At 42.2% G+C, this 19,936-nt stretch overlaps 1 protein-coding gene across 8 annotated transcripts in view; it reads right to left on the reverse strand.

Moving 5' to 3' along the window:
- Positions 1–19,936, reverse strand: part of PIBF1 (progesterone immunomodulatory binding factor 1) — a 202,353-nt gene that overhangs the window by 156,467 nt on the left and 25,950 nt on the right. For all 8 annotated transcript variants that reach the window (XR_010597744.1, XR_010597743.1, XM_042861701.2 and 5 more), the window contains exon 8: positions 9,352–9,533. Coding sequence is in view for 6 of the 8 variants with exons in the window: in XM_042861701.2 (XP_042717635.2) it covers positions 9,352–9,533 (182 nt within the window). In the remaining 2 variants the exon portion in view is untranslated. The remainder of the gene's footprint in view (positions 1–9,351; positions 9,534–19,936) is intronic.

Consider the following 19,936-nt stretch of genomic DNA (forward strand, 5'->3'; position numbering starts at 1 on the left):
AGACAGTCCAACATAGGGTGGATTGGACCCTAGCCCAGGTAAACGGCTTTCTGCTGGGACCAGATGTAGAACCTCTGACATTCACCAGGGAAGTATACCCAGTAAAAGGTTTTCTACTAATTAAAAGCATCTCTTGAACCCCATTTGAACGAATTTCCTCCTGAGAAGTTAGCCACAGAATATTCAGGCTGTCAGGGGGAGGGCCCGCCGTTTGGGGTGGAGGAGATGACCGTGATTCTGAGAGATCAGGTCTGGTTCCAACGATAGTGTCTACGGAGCTCAGTTCAAAAGGTTCAGCAGAGTGTAAAACCAATGCTGTCAAGGCCAGACTGGAGCTATGAGTATGACTCAAGCATGGTTTTCTTTGATTTTCACCAACACTCATGGAAGGAGTGGAACTGGAGGAAATGCATACAGGCGCTTGTCTGCCCACGGCAACAGGAGAAACCCTGGGCTATGACCTGTCCGAGAGCAAAACTGATGACACTTCCTGTTGACTTTTGTTGTAAACAGGTCTATTTGGGGAATCTACCACTGTTAGAAAATGAATCTGGCCACATCTGGGCAGAGGCAACACTTGTGGTGACTGGAGAAAGATCCACTTGATAGGTCTACCAGTTTGTTCTGAACACTTGGAAGGTGAGAGACTTTGAAACAGATTGAGTTGGCAATGCAAAAATCCCAGAGCCTCATCGCCTTTTGGCAGAGCAGGCGAGCAGGCCCCCCCTTGCCAGTTCAAATAGAACATGGTCGCTATATTATCTGAAAATATGAGTAGATTTCATCTCTTGATCTGAGGCTGGAAGACTTGACAAGCTTATTTGATGATCCACAATTCTTTGATGATTGTATGCAGAATTAAATCCTGGGCAGACCATAAGACTTGTGTTTTGCATGACTCCAGGAGAGCTCTCCAATCAAGGGCAGAAGTGTCCATAACTAGGGTAAAAGTTGGCTGCGGAAGAGCAAATGGAACCCGGGCACACATATGTTTAAAGGGCCTGTCCACCAGTGTAAAGAAAGTAAGATATGTGTGGGGGCATGCAAACCACCATGTGTATAGGATGATGAATCAGCAAGTACATTGAAGCTGTCCAATCATGCAGCTTCCTGCGATAGAGCTTGTCATGTTCAATTATGTAAGTGCAAGAGGCCATATGCCTCAGAAGCTTGAAGCAATTTTGTATCGTCATGGTAGGATGGGCCTTCAGGTCTAAAAAAGCTTTTCCCAGATGATGCTGGCATCGTAAGTGGGAATTGAAGACCTTGGCTTCCACAGAGTCCCGACTGTTCCTATAAACTCTATCTTTTGTACATGAGACGGGATTGACTTTTCTGCATCAATGCAGACCTAGCGCATCAAAGGTGGACTGCATGACAGTCATGCTGGACAACACCTGAGCCTCAGACCAGCCAGTCATCAAGGTAGGGAAACCTCTGAATTCCTGATTTCCTGAGGATGGCTGCCACCATTGCCATATGTGTTGTGAATACACATGGGGCTGATGACAGGCCAAATGATAGGACTCCAGACTGTAGGGGCATTGATTGATCACAAATCTGAGGAATTTCTTGGGCTTGGATGTATTGCCATATGAAAATACCCATTCTTTAAGTTGAGGGCAGCGTACCAGTCACCAGGATGCAGGGATGGAATATAGTAGCCAGAGTGACCATATGAAACTATTTTCTTTAGGTTTCTGTTCAGATCTTACAGGTCCAGAATGGGTCTGAGACAAACGCATCAAAATGTTTGCTTAGAACTCCCGGGCTGCCTGGACAAACTAGGAGCTATTGCAGAAGAAAGAGGGAGGGGACATCTTCTAGAACCTCTGCCGCCTTTTTTCCCTAGCTAGGTCCTGGTGGCAAGACATGAAAACAGGATAGTGGTGGGGCTGTTGCAGTCAAAACTGCTTTTTCTTTAGGGCAGGTGTATAAATGCCCAAAGATCTGAGTGTTACCCTAGAGTCTTTTAGACTATGCAACTTGTCATCCACCTTTTCAAAGAGTGATGACCCCTCAAAAGGGAGGTCCTGTATGGTCTGTTGGACCTCTTGAGGGACACTCAATGCCTAGAGTCACGAATGGTAATGACTGACACCATGGCTCTAGCTACAGAGTTGGCAGCATTCAAACCCAGCCGAGGGGAGATCTTGGCTAGTAATTCATCCTTGTTTACCAGTGCAAGAAATTCCTGCCTTGAGTAATCTGGCAGTCTGTCTTTAAAATTTAATTTGCTGTCCCAGAGACCGAAGTCATAATGCCCCAACAATGCCTGCTCATTAGCAATCTTAAGCTGCAGACCTGTAGTCGAACATAGCTTTCTGTCAAAGAGATAAAACTTCTTTTCATTTTTTCCTTTCAGTGTAAATGCCTGTTCACCCTGAAACTCCCTCATTTTCAACTGAAACCACCAGGAGACTCTGGAGAGGGGTGACTGTAGAAATGTTCAAACCCCTGAGAGGGGACATAATATCTTCATTCAGATCTTTTTGCTATGGGAAGAAGGAAGAGAGTTTTTTGCCACAGCACTTTACTGACCTCCAGGATCACCTTCACTAATTTGAAACACCACTCAAACCGGTCCTACAGATGCTAAGATGTCAACCAGTCTGCAAGACCTCTCTTGAACGTCCACCACCTGAATACCCAGGGTGGAAGCCACCTTCTTTAAAAGGTCTTGATGCGCTCTGTAATCATCCGGGGAAGGAGAGGAACACTTCAGTACTATTGCCTCATCAGGAGATGACAAAGAGCAAACCAAAACCAGCTGCAGTGGCGCTCCCCACAATTCCTTCCCAGGGGGTCCACTGCATCCATTTCCTCATTCTCCACACTGAGCCTGGTACCACAGGTGGATTCCTGCTATCCTTGCCATTATAGATCTCAGCACCTACTGGACGAGACAGAATGGGATGGGCATGGAGATGACCTGTGGGCCAGTGGGAACCACTACAGGTTCCAGAATGGGCACTGGTATGAGTCCAGAGCCCAACTTCTACTCAGCCACGGGTCCCTGCTTGATGGCCAAGATGGAGCCTATGGAGAGTACCAATGGTGCAGGAGGTGGAAGGGGAAGGTGAGGAAAGTGCCTCAGCTGCAACCCATGTGTGCAAACCTCTGAGTCCAAACACGAGTCAACCTCCTGTGACCAAGGGGGGCTGTTCCTGTCAGTAAGGAGGACTGAGGTGTGGCACTCAGCCAAATCGATATCACTGAACTCATGGCAGGCTTCCCTCTGGATAATGCTGTATTGGGCAGTGGGGGACAGGTCAGTATCTAGAGGCATCCATGGTACCGCATTCTGGGACAAAGCTGATAAGGTAACAACAGCAGCTATCAGTACTGGGCAAAAAGACTCCTGGAAAAAAACACAGACTTGCTCAACAGATCACATGCTGCCACATAAATCTTCAGGGTTGGTGGCATCAGGATAGCGTTCTAATGCAATCAACTAGATGTAGCCACTTCAGTCTGGTCTCAACAGTGTTGATGCTGGCACCAGCGTTAATGGCCCCGCATGAGAGGAGGAGTGCTTTGGAGAAAGCCTCAGACTCTAGTGCCCTCTATCTTCATCTGCAGGCTTGTTGGACTTTGGTGCCCAAGGTTCTCAACCTCCCAGATCCTGAGTCCTTAGACCTCACTTTCCAATGCTTCTTCCTCAGTACAGGGGAGGGCAATCGGTCCTGAGGCTCAGCCAGACCTGGTGAAGCACTTCTCACTGATGCAGAGGCACTCAGTACCCACTCTGAGCAGGCAGGTTCCACAGATGGGCACAGAGCTGTCTCCATCAGCAGAAACATAAGCCTGGTTGCCCTGCATTCTGGGCTTAAAGTCCTGGCAAATTTGGCACCAATCCTGAATGTGAATCTCTCTGAGGCACTTCAGGCAAATGGAGTATGGGTCACTCACTGGCGTCGGCTTTTTGCAGGAGTGATTGGGTTGGAAACCCAGTGACCAAGCATGTCCCGGCACCGGCACCAGTACCAGTACCCAGCAATGGGAAACCAAAGTGTTCAAAACACTTTTAAAACTACTAAAGTTGTTAAAAGAGTACCAACTATATGCAGAATATAACTAGGGAAAACTTGCAATAGCAAGATGATAACTCCAACAACCATCACAGGCTATAAAGAAGGAACTGGCAGGGGGTCAGGGCAGCTCTGCCCTTTATACTGCTAGACAGCAGTGTGAGGCGGCAGATGGCGCATGCGCTGCCCTCATGAGTACTGCTGAGGGGAAAATCTCTGACAACAGTACACAGAGTCCACACACACCTGAAGTGGAATGGACATGTGCAATCGCTTGAAGAATAACCTGCAACAATAAATGCTGATGGGAAAAGATGTAAAAGGGAGACAAAGACTGAACTAGGTCTATTGATATATCTCAAAGTCCGCATTAAGATCATGCCTGGTAAACAAGAGAAGTGTGGGACCAGAAATCAAATTAACAAGAATTGGCGTGCTGGAAATTAGGCCTAATTGGTGAAAAAATAAGGACAGGATAGGCTATGTCACCCATCATTCCCTTTTGTGGTCCTTTAATAAAGAGAGACTTGGGGAAAGGGGAAAATATGGAAGGATGGAATTGAGCGCAACAATTGCTGACTGAAAGAAGGGGAAGGAGCCAGCTTCACCATCATGGTTGCCACCTCCATCGTGTCCTGGCATCCAATCTAACATTATTGTGCCTTTGTTTTCCCGATCTTGAATGATGTCCTGACCAGATCGGAACTGAGAGAGGGACCAGCTGACACCAATACATTTCAGGTGGTGGTTGGGATTTAAATGTAACTGGTAAGATTTTTGTCCCTGTCCCTCCCCCCATATGTCCTTTTCCTTTCCCACCTTATTTTTTTCTCTTTCCTATCCCTCTCCTTTTTTCTTCCGTCCAATAAGAGTCTAGCTTATCCGGCCAAGACTGTATGTTTCACAACAACGCTGTAAGCCTCTGACTAGGAAGGCTGCTAAATGAAATGCCTTAAACAGCCCAATGCTGGTACAAGTTTGCCAGGTCTCAGAGTGGCTGATAAAACCATGCGCTGTGTCTGTGTTGTTCCAGAAGTGAAACTGCAAGTGAGAGTCAACACCTGAGACAGAAGCTACATTTCTCCCTCCTCCCTCTACCCCGTCTTTGCTGTTCTTTTCTCTCCGCCTTTGTGTGTATTTGCCTTTCTTGGCTTCTAGGAAATGGGATCAGACTTTAACCACAGCAGTGACAGCTCCAGCCCATCTCAACTTACTTCTCTTTTCCCCAAAAGGACAATTATCAGCTTTAATACCATCTAAAAGACTGTCAAACAAGGGAGTTTTTCCCCTTCTAAAAACTCTTTTCCACCAAAGGGAACAGGAACGTTGAGATATGGTCAACATGAAAGCATTTCTTAATACTTGACATTTCAAATGCTTTAAATCTTTTCCTTTTTTCCCTGTATCCATAACCCTTTTATTAAAATGATTTTTAATTGGTGTTTGACAAAGTACAAAGAAAGCTGAGGTCTCTGTATACAAATCCCCGACCAACCATTTAATATTGGACAGGTTCAGGGTCATGTTTGACTTTTTAGCTCCACATATTCCAACTAAATTAATACAATAAGGAGGTGACCCCTTCCTGCTATAGTCTAAAGCCAATGAGGAAAAGGAATACTCCTCTTCCAGTGGTGGAGCAAACTTGGCAGGAGTCTCAGGGCATGATCTGAATAGATCCCTTGCTGGCACCAAATATGTAACCGATACAAGGGATATGGTGGTGGTTGGTGCCACTGGGTGTATCTACAGAACATAAAATCAGTGACTCAGGGAGGGTGGATACCATTAAGTCTCCCAGTACAGTAAGTCTCAAAACCATGAGCAACAGTCAGCACTGGAATAGTTGGCGCTGATTATGTTTGTACCGATAGAGGAGGTACTGGTACAGAGAGCCCAAACGCTGGGCTGAAGCCTGAAGGCAGAGTCCTGAAGGTAATACAGCAGAGTAAGTGCTGGAGACAGCATGATGCTACTTTTTAGTAGGTACCAAAGTATGGAGACGTGAGTCTTTTAGGGTGCCAGGTTTTGTGCTAGCATAAGCTGAGGTAAAGTGAAGCAACCTCTGCCCATTCTTCTTACTAGGTTCCTCAGACTGTGACCTCTGCGTGTGCTCATTAGAAGAGCGATGTCCCATCAGCTGATGAGGAGGACTTGAGAGCATGAACAGCTGAGGAGTGCTTTGGAAAAGCAGGAGACTGGAAACCAGCCACAAAGGCAGTACTCACTGGGGCACTTCCGGAGGAAGACTGCACAGATCTGGATGTGTCTTGTTTATCCTAATCAGAACCAAGTCTCAGGACTTTGTCCAAAAGAAAAAAAAAAGTTCCAGGTAAGCCTCTCTTGCATTGTATCCATTGAGAAAATAAATGAAAAATTGAACATTTTTTCCAGGATATACCTCTCACCAAAGCAAAATAAACAACCAGAATGCTCATCACCAAGGAGCACAGTAGCCTCAATATTTAAATCCTGGAGATTTTTGCTCAGCCATAAGGTGCTGAAGCCTGGTACCAGGTAACCAAAAAACAAACAAACAAAAACAAAAAAACACCTAGAAAAAAAACTACCCTAGTGGAAACAGTAAACCTACACTAACTACTAAAACTACACTACAGAATAACCATATACAATAACCTTTGTTGTAGGTACACAAGTGTGCAAGAAATAGAGATGCTACTTTCAGTTCCTTTCTAATATCTGTATCTGTGATATGAAACTGCAAGATGACTGGCCCAAGTCAGCCCTTTATGCCCTCAGAAGACGGGGCACATGGGTGCTCTGTGCGCGAGTGCAGCCCCAACAAACACTGCTGGCAAAAAGATTCTGAGCTTGAATGCGCTAAGAGTGGAATACATACGGGTAAACACTTGAAGAACTGTAGATGCTGAATGCTTTTGAAAATTGTCTTTAGAATCTAGGTGCTGGGATATCCAATATATGTATGGTTGCGACCCTGGTTAAAAAAACATGTTTGGGCAGGTGATGTTCCATAGTACAGCACGATGTGTATGGAGATTATTTAGTCAGTCAATCTAAGGAGGATTTTTCATTTGAACTTTTAATATACCTGTGCAGACTTAAAAGTGATAAGCATTCAAAACAACCTAGCACTGTGGTTATGACTGTAGGAGCAGCTTATTTCTAGTGGCTAACCTCAAGAGCTAGGTCACCCAAACATCCTATATGAAACAAAGATATTAGTTAATCCACAAATTACAGCTCTATACTATGTCCTCTTTTGCTTACTTCTGAAATTTAGGTGAGATATTAAGCTAACATGTTTCACTCTGCATAAGTGGTGTCTGATATGTTTTTTCAGTTTTTAAAACAGTCTTCAGGACTTTCAGAAATATTTAGGATATAAACAACAAAACATGTCATTTACATAACACTTCTCATTCATAGATCTCAAAGCACTCTTACAAAGGAGTACATTTCAGTGGGAAAATCTTAGGTTGCAGAACGTTAATGACCTAATTAAAACCTAAAAAAAACAAAACAGGAGGGGTTATTTTGGCTGATTGTTTTGCATGTATATTTATAATGCACAGTTCCATTAGTATACAAAAATAGGGTTACTGTTACTGAACAAAGACTAATCTGCCAAAATACTCTAAATATTAAAGGTCTGTACTCTATTTTCCATAGCTGAAGGCAGCAGAACTCTGGATTCTGAAAGGGAGGAGGAAGATAGATGATGCATAGAAGAGGGCATATTGCCAGCTCCATGGCATTGTCTGAAGTTCTGCAGGGTTGGAAGTCTGTGAAGTTTTGATGTAAGAAAGGAGAAGAGTCACTCTTCTCTCCCTAGGTAGTGGATGTCTGCACATAAATTGCTACTGCCTAAACCAGCAGCAGCTCAAGATCCATGACTGTCTCCATTTCTGTGATGGGGATTTTGTAGAGATGCTCGTAGCCTATCAGTTGTATGGATTTTACAGGAACCACGCTGTCAGTTCAAAAGAGGAAAGAGGAGCATAGATTGCCATCCCCTGGATCTGCAGATTTAGGAGGGACACATTCACCCTCAAAGCTGTCCCACTTACAGGGAGCATTTCAAGGTAACTGCAACCTTTCTGGAGTGCCCACCTCCCTGTCCCAGCTTCTTTCTGAAGTGTCAAAGGGTATAATTTGACCCTAAATTAATGTTATGTACATTTTCAAAACTGTTTCTGCTTCACAGCCACTTATTTAAGTCACATTTCTACTATGAAAGAACAGTCTGTTCCTTTGTTTATATTCTTTGAGTTTTGTGCCTATAAAAGCAAATAGGCATTACTGCTTACTAGCAAGCATAGAGAATGAAAGAACCAAGTATGCAACTGCACAAAATCTACCAGTTCACTTCAGCTCAGCTCTAAAATTTGGTCATTTTAAGCAACTTATATTAAGAAAAATTGCCTAACTCTTACTCTTTGGTTTTGTGCTCTTAAAACTCGAAAAGGTTAGTTTTTAAATCCAAATTTTGGAAGTAGTAGGACAAGTTATACTTTGTAATACAAACATTTTTCATACTAAAATTAAGGTACCAGTTACAGACCCAGAAACAGAGGACAAATACATACTCATAAATTTGGTTACCATGTACTCAATACTCGAAGTACATTCACCAGCAAAAACTAACATACCTGTCTAATCTTTTTGACTATTAACATTTGATAGAAATGCCTGATCTATTAAATGTCTGATCTAAGATTTCTCTCAATTTCTCATAAATCGCAAGAAATTATGTGTCATGGATATTGTCACGATGCTTGCTCTGTCATATAGTAACACCATGTTAAATAGAGAGATCTGATGACTATTACTGTGTGGTACCTCTAAACAAAAGCTCACTGTTGTAATGATTATTGTTTGGTTTTGATATTTAGTTGGCATCAATTTACAAACCTGTTAGAACTTCCTAAATAAACAGTTAAAAAAAAAAGGTTCAAATAAAACTATGTTTTTCATACTGAAGTCATTTGGGCAGGGTGGTACCAATTTACATGCTCAATTTATTTTTGCATTAACTGACATTTTCAGAATAAATCCTCTGTATACAGGTAAGAGACAAGTTGCCATAAAGAAATCCACAGGGAAGGGTTACGTCTACAGGTTTGTCTTAATCTTAACTTTTAATGCATTTTTTCTAATGTATTACAATGGAAAATTAAGATACTAAATTAAATTCTGATTTCAGCACACAGACCAGGACAAATTCCTCTGAAACTGACCATACACATTTATTATAATGGAATTCATTAAATAAATTATTTCAGAGGAAAATTCATTTCATTTGTCTGCTTTATAAAGATAGATGAATATAAGAACTTACCTGGATGTGACATATTTTTCATACATTTCCTCTCTAGCTTTTTTGGCATCCTCCAACTGAATCTGAAGTCTTTCAAGGCGATCTTCTTCATGGGCACAGCGAACACTGAGCTCCATGTTCTGACGATTAAGATAATCTTTATCCTTTTGCAGTAAATTAACAGACTGCTGTAAAGTTGCCACCTATAAAGAAAAATAAGACTGACATAATAGACATTTTGTCTTGAATTTCAAGTTATTTTTTAGATTTAATCAGATATACACATATTTCCATTATAAAAAGTAAATATTACTTTTTCCCTTTCAAACTTGCCCAAATTTAAAACACTCATTTCACATTTAAGCTTAATATGGACTTTCAAGCAGTTCTACTTTAAGAAGGGACTCTAAAAATGGAACTGGTGTTTCACATTTATGGTGGCTTAATTTCCTGATCAGATTTGCTTTCATTTGTAACCTAACTACCAACCCTGGAAGCTCAACCTGAGATCTGAAAAATCAAACTGAATTCTTTTACTTCATTGCATCATAAACTGTTAGATTCTTCAGGCCAAATTGTGCCCTCATTCCATCTATTCAACCACAATGCCTTTAATGAGATTGTACAGATGTAAGTGAAATTTAGTAAAACAATTTTATTTGGATGATGCACAAGAAGGAATTCAGGTCTTTCTGCAGAACAAACAGGAATAAAAAGTAGAAAAAAATTATTGTAATCACAAAGCAGATACATTTCTGATCACCACAAAGAATAGGTTCTTCTCAGTAAGAAGCAATTTTTATATAGTAATTTTTCAGAGTTGAATTGCATCTTAAATAGGTGAACCCTTCCCACTGTCCCTAGGACCTTTATTCTTGTTTTTTATCAGGTGCCTATTTTTTTTAAGCTCTCATTTCAAAGCTTCGCCATCTTAACACAAAGTATGCGTAAGCACTTTAGACTAAGTTTTTCTGATCAGGAAGGATCTTCTACTATGTATCAGTAAAAGACCTAGCACAATGGGGCCTTGACCCATGTTGATGCTTCTAAGTGAAAACACAGCAATGAAAACCACATGCCCAATTTGTTGAGCAAAACAAGAACAAGTTTTTGGCCTTTGTTATTTCACAAATTAATATTTGGGATAGAAAACATGAAGCTAAGAGTGATTACTCATCCTACACTAACTGATTCTTCAAAATGTGCTTTCCCCATGGATTCCACTTTTGATGTACATGCATCCTACAAATGCAAGATCAGATTCTTTTAGCCAGCAGAGTCTGCTGGGGACCGTACATGCTCCCTAAGTGCCCTCACACACTACCTTCCCCACCTTAGGCCATATAGTGCAAAGCTGGACCAACCGTTCCTCAGTCAATATAGAATCCCAGAGGAGAACAACTCCATAGTAGCCAGGAAGGAGAGCTAGTTGTGGAATGTGTGTGGAAAACACATCTTTAAGAATCACAGTTCCTCTAAGGTATATAAACATTATTCCTTCAAGTAATTGTCCACCCAGATTCTACCCTGGGTGACTAACACACAGTTGTTTGCTTTTGCTTGAAGGTCAGTAACAGGAATCCTACTTAAACAATGACTGCAAGACAGCACAAATAAAATAGGCATCCTGGAAACCTCTATTAAAGAACAGTGTCATGTAAACATGTGGATCAAGCTTCACATAGCGGGTCTACAAATTTTCTGGTATAGGGACATTCTTCAACAGGCAGCAGAGGCAGCCTGCGCTCTAGTGGAATAAACTCTGATGTGATAAGGTGGCTCTAACCTGCCAAACTCATAACATGTCCTCATATAGGTGGAGATCCAATTTGATACCCTCTGAGAGGATGCAGGTTGCACTTCAACTCTATCAGTAAAAGCCACAAAAAGTCTGGATGTGTTCCTGAATGATTCTGTTTTAAGTAAAAAGACTGTGCCCATATAATATCAAGTGTGTGAAGTGTAGCTTCCCCGGCTTGTAATGAGGCTTGAGAAAGAAAACAGGGAGGTGTCTGGATTGGTTAGTAAGAAACACTGGAAAAACTTTGGGCAGGAACTTGGGATAAGGTCTGAGCGGGACTCTGTTCTCCTTAAACACGGTATAAGTGCCAGAATCTGTTCTACACTTCAAGCTGATGTAATAGCAGTCTTCATAGATAAGAAGGAAAGGGATAAGATAGATAAGGCTGCTTAGGGCTCAAAGGCGGAAGCCATCAATCCTGCTAATACTAATACTGAGGTCCTACGAGTGGGCTCCCACACTGGAAGAAAAAGGCCCTTCAGGAATCTTGCCACTTTAGGGTTCAAAACTACACTACAGACCTGGGTAAGATGGTGATATACAGATATTGCTGCTAGTTGAACCCTTATGGAGTCGATGGAAAACCCAGATTGTTTCAGAACTAGCAAACAGTTCAACATTGCTGAAATGGGTGACAAAGGGAAAAAGCTGATGCCAAAATAACTAGACAGAAAGCCTCTTTCACGTAATGCTGAAAATAAGTCCGTCTGAAGGTTTCTTGCTTTGTTCACCTTCTTTCAGTGGACATCTTGTAGCCAGTATCCTGGCTGTCAGAAGTAAGGATGCTGGATCCAAGTGTAGGATCCTACCATTGTTCTGTGAGAATACATCAGGCAGAACAGATAAGGTGATTGGGGGAAGCGGCTGTGAGGACCAAATACCAGAACTGCCTGGCCCATGCTGGGGCTATCATAATGATCAGTTCTGTCTCTTGCCTCACTTTCTTCAGTACCCTTAATATCATGGGAATTCTTGGAAAGGCATACATCAGTTCCAGTGTCCACAGGATGAAAACGGCATCTGACAGGGAGGATAAAAATATGCAGCCTGGATTAATTTGAGCATGCAAATTGCACTTACTACAAACAGATCCTTTGCTCAGCATATCTTTAATAGATGAAATTGGTAAATCTCATAGACTCATAGACTTTAAGGTCAGAAGGGACCATTATGATCATCTAGTCTGACCTCCTGCACAACGCAGGCCACAGAATCTCACCCACGCACTCCTGTAACAAACCCCTAACCTATGCCTGAGTTACTGAAGTCCTCAAATCGTGGTTTAAAGACCTCAAGGTGCAGAGAATCCTCCAGCAAGTGACCCGTGCCCCACGCTGCAGAGGAAGGTGAAAAACCTCCAGGGCCTCTGCCAATCTGCCCTGGAGGAAAATTCCTTCCCGACCCCAAATATGGAGATCAGTTAAACCCTGAGCATGTGGACAAGACTCACCAGCCAGCACCCAGGAAAAAATTTTGTGTAGCAACTCAGATACCACCCCATCTAACATTCCATTACAGACCATTGGGCATATTTATCTGCTAATAATCAAAGAGCCTAATTTTGGTAATCAGTTGATATCCCATCATATCATCCCCTCCATAAACTTATCAAGCTTAGTCTTGAAGTCAGATATGTCTTTTGCCTCCACTATTCCCCTTGGAAGGCTGTTCTAGAACTTCACGCCTCTAATGGTTAGAAACCTTAGTCTAATTTCAAGTTTAAACCTCCTAATGTCCAGTTTATATCCATTTGTTCTTGTGTCCAAATTGGTACTAAGCTTAAATAATTCCTCTCCCTCCCTGATATTTATCCCTCTGATATATTTATAAAGAGCAATCATATCTCCCCTCAGCCTTCTTTTGGTTAGGCTGAACAAGCCAAGCTTTTTGAGTCTCCTTTCATATGACAGGTTTTCCATTCCTCGGATCATCCTAGTATCCCTTCTCTGTATCTGTTCCAGTTTGAATTCATCCTTCTTCAACATGGGAGACCAGAACTACACACAATATTCCAGACGAGGTCTCACCGTGCCTTGTATAACGGTACTAACACCTCCTTATCTTTACTGGAAATACCTCGCCTGATGCATCCCAAGACTGCATTAGCTTTTTTAACGGCCATATCACAATGGCGGCTCATAGTCATCCTGTGATCAACCAATACTCCGAGGTCCTTCTCCTCCTCTGTTACTTTCAACTGATCTGTCCCCAATTTATAACCAAAATTCTTTTTATTAATCCCTAAATGCATGACCTTGCACTTTTCACTATTAAATTTCATCCTATTACTATTACTCCAGTTTACAAGGTCATCCAGATCTTCCTGTATGATATCCCGGTCCTTCTCTTTATTAGCAATACCTCCCAGCTTTGTGTCATCCGCAAACTTTATTAGCACATTCCCACTTTTTGTGCCAAGATCAGTAATAAAAAGATTAAATAAGATTGGTCCCAAAACCGATCCCTGAGGAACTCCACTAGTAACCTCCTTCCAGCCTGACAGTTCACCTTTCAGTATGACGCGTTGTAGTCTCCCCTTTAACCAGTTCCTTATCCACCTTTCAATTTTCATATTGATCCCCATCTTTTCCAATTTAGCTAATAATTCCCCATGTGGAACCGTATCAAATGCCTTACTGAAATCAAGGTAAATTAGATCCACTGCATTTCCTTTGTCTAAAAAATCTGTTACCTTCTCAAAGAAGGAGATCAGGTTGGTTTGGCACGATATACCTTTTGTAAAACCATGTTGTATTTTGTCCCAATTACCATTGACCTCAATGTCCTTAACTACTTTCTCCTTCAAAATTTTTTCCACGACCTTGCATACTACAGATGTCAAACTAACAGGCCTATAGTTACTTGGATCACATTTTTTCCCTTTCTTAAAAATTGGAACTATGTTAGCAATTCTCCAGTCATATGGTACAACCCCTGAGTTTACTGATTCATTAAAAATTCTTGCTAATGGGCTTGCAATTTCATGTGCCAGTTCCTTTAATATTCTTGGATGAAGATTATTTGGGCCCCCTGATTTAGTCCCATTAAGCTGTTCGAGTTTGGCTTCTACCTCGGATGCGGTAATATCCACCTCCATATCCTCATTGGTCATCCTACCATTATCCCTAAGCTCCTCATTAGCCTCATTAAAGACTGAGGCAAAGTATTTGTTTAGATATTGGGCCCTGCGCCTAGATTATCCTTAACCTCCACTCCATCCTGAGTGTTTAGCGGTCCCACTTCTTCTTTCTTTGTTTTCTTCTTATTTATATGGCTATAGAACCTTTTACTATTGGTTTTAATTCCCTTTGCAAGGACCAACTCTACATGGCTTTTGGCCTTTCTCACTTTATCCCTACATGTTCTAACCTCAATAAGGTAGCTTTCCTTGCTAATCCCTCCCATCTTCCACTCCATAAGGACAAAAAGACTATTAAAAACCCAAATTATTGAAAAAATTAATGCAGTTCCACAAAAGATACATACATACAACATAAAAGTCCCTAAAGTTGTTATACTCACAAACTTCCAGAGACTATTGAAAACACAGATAAAGGTAGCCAGTGGGGTACACAAAAAGTGGGATGTGACACTCCAGCTTACATGTTCTGTCAAGCCCAACATGCCCACTAGGGTTGGGTAAACAACTTCTTTATATACCCTTTTCCCATTGTACCCACACATTTCCAGGACCATATTTAATAAGATTTCAGCTCTCCTGTCTGTGTGTGGTATTCCAGCGAACCTTGTTTGGTACTCCAGCTAACAATTATTAAACTTCCAAGGCTGGCATAAGTCATTAATGTTCACCCCTTTCCCAATACTTTAGATACATCAATGCACTTGGCTCCATGGATACATGTACCCCCAAGTTCCCCCCAAAGCTGCTACTTTAACTTTTTACTTCTTTTGAGATTTAGTTGTTTGTCACAAGCTGCATCTTTCTAAATCTCCTGACCTAGGGTCAAGTCCTCATCCTAAATTTTATGCTGCTAGGCCTCACTTAGGTCTTAGCCTCTTGCTAAGCCTACCTGAATAATATTCCTCATTTTATGCACTTCCCTACTTGCATTTCAGCTATATTAAATCTCACTTATAATTAATAAAGCAATTTAGCCAGCAGCAAATAAATTAAGCCTCTCTCATAACCTCCGTAGAGTTAGCCCATCTGTCAACAAATGGTGATTTTAAAAAATTAGATTTATTGACTTTTTAAATTTAAATGTATTACAGTTTTTATTTTTAAAATAAATCTATTAAATTACATTTGACATTGAGGTCTACATTTATAATAATCTATTAAAATAATTTAAATTAAATACAAAAAAATATTAAGCAGTACGTTTGCTGCCAAATTTTAAAAAAAGTCAAAGTCACTGAACTGGTGGAAGTTACTGGCTAAGTAACTGGAACCTGAGATTACTAAAGTGCTAAACCAGCTTTTGACAACAGAAGCCTCTTTTGTAGCTGCAGAGACGATATTTTCATCATTACAGTTTATTCAATGAGATCTGCTCAATGACTAGTTCCTTCAAACGTTAAGAAACCAGGAATTGAAAAAGCAGTGAAGCTTATTTTCGTCTACCAAATCTCTAAACGAAAACTAGGTGCAAGATCTTCTAGTTCTAAAATCTTGACATACATGGTGATCAAAAACAATGAGTTCAGTTCACTGACTATAGATCAGTGATCACCAACCAGTAACTCACGATCTCCCGGTCAATCGCAGAGCCTCTGCCAGTCGATCACAGTTTCCGGCTGCTAAAAGTCCGACAGCACAGCGGGGCTAAGGCAGGCTCCCTGCCTGTCCTGGCTTCGCTCCCAGAAGCGGCCAGCACTTACCCGAATGGGGGAAAAGGGGGTCAAAGGTCTCCATGCGCTGCTCCTGCCTGTAGGCACCGCCCCCGCAGTTCCCATTGGCCAGGAATGGGGAACTGCAGCCAATGGAAACTGTGGAGGCAGCGCACAGAGCCATGTGTCCCCCCTCCCCAAGGCGCCACAGGGACATGCTCGCAGCTTCCGGGAGTGGCGCGGGGCCAGGGCAGGCAGGCAGGGAACCTGCCGTAGCCCTGCTACACCTCCACCCAAGGTAAACACCGCCCAGCGGGAGCCCACACCCCTGCCGCACCCTAACCCCCTGCCCCAGACCTTAGTTCCCTCTCTGAGCCAGCACCCCATACCTCCACCAGCACCCCAACCCCCACCCTGAGCCCCCTCCTGCACCCAAACTCCCTCCCAGAGCTTGCACACACTCCTGCATCCCAAACCCCTGCCCCCAAGGCCCTACCCCTTCCACACTCTGAACCCCTCAGTCCCAGCCCAGAGCCCGCACCCCAACTCCCTGCCCCAGCCCGGTGAAAGTGTGTGAGGGGAAGGGAGAGTGAGCGAAGGAGGGAGGGGGAATGGAGTGAATGGGGCGGGGTAGATTCAAACACAGGGACATCTCTCGAAGAAGAACGTCAGTTACTGCACAGGGTGGGTAACCTCCTCATTCAAAAAGTGATCTTGTGCTTAAAAAGGTTGGAGACCACTGCTATAGATAATACTTCTTTGTTTAATAAATTAGTTTTAAATGCAAAACATGTATTGAACTTTTTTCCTATGTAACCAGCACATAAGGTAGTTTTATTTACTAACAAAGTTTAAAATAATGTTTTTGTGGATTTTTAATCAAATTTCACTCAAATACAGCTTGACACCAACTATAAGCAAAAAATTAAACATCTACCAAAAAGTTACGCTATATAATTGCTTAAATAAATATATAAAGATATAGTGTATCCCCCTGGTTAGAAAAAGGAATCACCAAATTTAATGTAAAGGCTAGATTTAGTTTAACATACGTTGATTCGCACAGTTACCAACCAATGAGAATTAACCTTTCTTTGGGAAAATAATGAAAAAGTAGAAATGCACAACATGACTGAAATTAATATTTAAAACAAAGGTTCCTGGCTTGCTGCTCTAAAACAAGATTAAAATCGGACTGATTTAAATCAATCCACCCTGGCATCTGATAGGGAACCTGGGCTTGAATCCTCTCTGGAACATAAAGTCTGATGCTTGTTCTGGTCTTTCACAAGCATATCTATTCCAAGACATCCCCATTTGCAAAAGATGTCTGTAGGATTGAGTCTTTGACAGACCACTTGTGGTTGTTGGAGAATTGCCTACTGAATTGATCTGCCAAGGTGTTCTAAAGGCAAGGAAGGTACAGAGACCAGTACCATTTAGTTCAGAATGTACCAATTCCACAGTGGTATTGCTTCTTGACTAAGTGGGGACGGCCTTCCTTCTCCTTGCACATTGACATAATGCACAGGAGTATTGTCATCTGTCAGCACTTGTATTGTGGATCCCTGAAGAAGAGGCAGACTCACTCTGTATGCCAGACAGATGGCTCTGAGCTCTTGAACCTTTATATGGAGACAAGCTTCCTGAGGGAAGCAGAGTCCCTCAATTTGAACATGTTTGTCATAGGATGTGGCTGTCTCTTAGTGCCCCTTTCTGTTCAAGAGTGGCCCCACTGATGCTCCTTGCTTCAGTTTCCTTCCCTGAGATGGATCACCTTGGCTTTCTATGTACAAATTAGTTCTGTACATATAGCTTGGTCCTCCAGCCAAGTCACAAACAACCTAATTATTTTTGGGAGTAACAAGAGAACAATTAAAAGTCCCAGCAAACAAAGATTCTTCCATCCTTCATAGGCTTCTCTTCAACCCTCCTTCTGGACCCTGTTTCTCAGCCACTTTCTGGGATACATTTGAGTCTTTTTCCTGCTCTGGCATAGCCCACTCGACCCCAGGCTGATTCCCTGGAGTACCCGGCCTCCTGCAGACCCTAGTTCAGAGCCTTCCAAAAGAGCTTCTTTGTTTCCTGTGTCTCTAAATCCCAGCTAATTAATTATGGCACAGGTGGGGCCAAGAAACAACAGATGGAAACAGACAGATGGAGGAGTACAAGGAAACAAAGAGACAATATTGGTCAGCATGACTGACAGAGGTTTAAATACACAAGCAGCCTAATTGTTGTCTAGTTTTTTGTAGGCATATCAGCAAAGGACAACATTTGAAGAGGGCTTTGAAGGAGAACAACCAAAAGGCCTTGTGGGTGTTTGAAGAGAAATCCTTTCAAACACTGAGGTGCAACCTGGGAGAAAGCACAAAAGTGCTTGTTTGAAAATACAAAACGTGGGTAAGAGTCAACCTCTTGATACCGAATGAGAGATTATAGGTAAAGGGAGATAGGCCATGAAGGCCTTGAAAATGAAAACAAGTAGTTTATTTTTGGTTGTTACAGAATGAAAAGCCAGATGCAAAGAGAGAGGTGAGATGGTTAGAACAATGGGCTAGGAAAAATAATCTTTGCAGCAGCATTTTGAATGGTTACGGGCGAAGCAAGAGTGCATCTGTCAGTGCCAGAGAGAAATATGTTGAAGAAATCAAGATGCAAGATAATGATACCCTGAATGAGAGTTTTAGTTGTGTGAATGAAAAAGGCCTTATCTTATAGATAAGTTATGCAGAAAGAGGCAGCAAGATTTACATAACCTAGACATGAAGACAGAGAGAGGTACAAGTCGAAGATGACACCAGTACAGACACTGAGTTACAGGCAAGATGGTGCTGTTGTCCAGTGATTGAGAAAGGAGGTAGCACGATGAACTTGAGCTGATGGCTAGACATTCACAAGATGTCAGATACAGTCTGAGATTTTAGTTTGGACTAGAGACTGGAGTAGAAAGGTAGATCTGAGAGTCCTTCACACAGAGATGGTAGTTGAATTTGTGTTTGATGAGATTACCCAGATATAAGGTGTGGAGGAATAAGAAAAGGGGACCAAATCAAAGATCTGTGGAATCTCTGCAGAAAACTGGAGGGTAGATGAGGAGGATCCACAGAAGGACCAATTAAAGAGGAACGAGGAGAATCAGGAGAGGACAGAGTCACGAAAGCCAAGGCAGAACAAAATTTCAGGAAGAGCATGGTTGATGGTGTCAAAGGAGCTGAGAATGGAGTACTAATTCTCAGATTTGGCTAAGAAGTGGTCATCAGAGATTTTAGTCAGAGCGGTTTCAGCTGAGCACAAGGAACAGAAGCTGTACTGGAGCAGGTTTAGGATGGAATTAGAGGAGAGAACACCAGACAGTGATTGTAGACAGTGTCTTCAGTGAGGTTAGAGACCAAAGAGAGATGGAGCCATAATTGGAGAGGTAAATGTAGTCAAGGGTGTTGGGACTTTTTTGTTTTTCAAGATGGGAGAGACTAAAGCACGCTTGTATTTTGAGGGGAAAAGGCCAGAGTGAGAGATTAAGGAGAAGAACAAGGGAGGGTATGAAAATGGAAGCATCTGTCACCAGTGTCTTAATTGGTAGAGATGTAGAGAAGGATACTCCATTGCACACCTGAAGAGGGTCTTTCCACAGTCATGGGACCATGACCATCATGTCCATGCAGTGTCTGCTGGGGAGATACTCTAATTTCAACCACCTTTGTATGGAACATAGGTTAAGCCTGACAAACTGTGCGACATGAGTGCATGAGGCCATGTGTCCTATAAATCTCAGATATGCTCTCACTTATGTCCTTGGGTGAGTTTGAAATGGGTTGATGAGATTTTTTTTATTGTTTGGACTGGCTCTTGTGGAAATTAAGCACCTGCTAACCTGGAGTCTAACGTGCCCTTATAAACTCTATGCTGTGAATCAGAGTCATTGTGGATTTTTGTCTGTTGATTTTGAGGCTTAGTGAGGCAAAATACAAAACAAAACAAAAACAACTCTTTTGCATTACTTCATTCAAGTCA

The sequence above is a fragment of the Chrysemys picta genome, chromosome 1 (assembly GCF_011386835.1).
Source record: "Chrysemys picta bellii isolate R12L10 chromosome 1, ASM1138683v2, whole genome shotgun sequence".
Taxonomy (NCBI): domain Eukaryota; kingdom Metazoa; phylum Chordata; order Testudines; family Emydidae; genus Chrysemys; species Chrysemys picta.